Source organism: Ceratina calcarata, unplaced genomic scaffold (genome assembly GCF_001652005.2).
Source record: "Ceratina calcarata isolate Rehan_Ccalc_2016 unplaced genomic scaffold, ASM165200v1 scaffold465.2, whole genome shotgun sequence".
Lineage (NCBI taxonomy): Eukaryota > Metazoa > Arthropoda > Insecta > Hymenoptera > Apidae > Ceratina > Ceratina calcarata.
Genome location: NW_017170582.1, coordinates 1,917 through 2,233, shown reverse-complemented (window position 1 = coordinate 2,233; position 317 = coordinate 1,917). Strand labels below are relative to the sequence as shown.

General features: G+C 37.2%; 1 protein-coding gene across 1 annotated transcript in view; it reads left to right on the top strand.

Annotated features, from left to right (window-relative positions):
* Window positions 1–108: 108 nt before the first annotated feature.
* The window catches only part of LOC108627386 (uncharacterized), a 1,515-nt gene continuing 1,306 nt past the window's right edge, over window positions 109–317 (top strand). The window contains exon 1 of the mRNA XM_018028593.2: window positions 109–258. Within this exon, the coding sequence (XP_017884082.2) occupies window positions 208–258 (51 nt within the window). The 5' untranslated portion in view covers window positions 109–207. The remainder of the gene's footprint in view (window positions 259–317) is intronic.

Here is a 317-nt window from a genome sequence, read left to right as displayed (position 1 = left end):
TGTAGAATATAATTTTATACTTCTGGGAAATAAAATTACATAAGTTGGCTATCTGCGTCAATTAATCTTCCCTCTTCCTACACATTTATACAATATAAATAACGGACCAAAACACGATTCATTCAGTCGAAGAAGCAGCTCTGACTTCGCATTTAAAATTTTCAACTTCTCGATTTTATTTCCGGTATCAAGAAACAGGGAAAGAGAATGAAGGACATAATTCTGGTTCTGTGCACGCTCTACCTGGCTTCTTTCGCAGTACGCCTTCGGTCGATTAACACTAGATTGCCCAAGGAAGTAATTTTGACTGCTTTTGG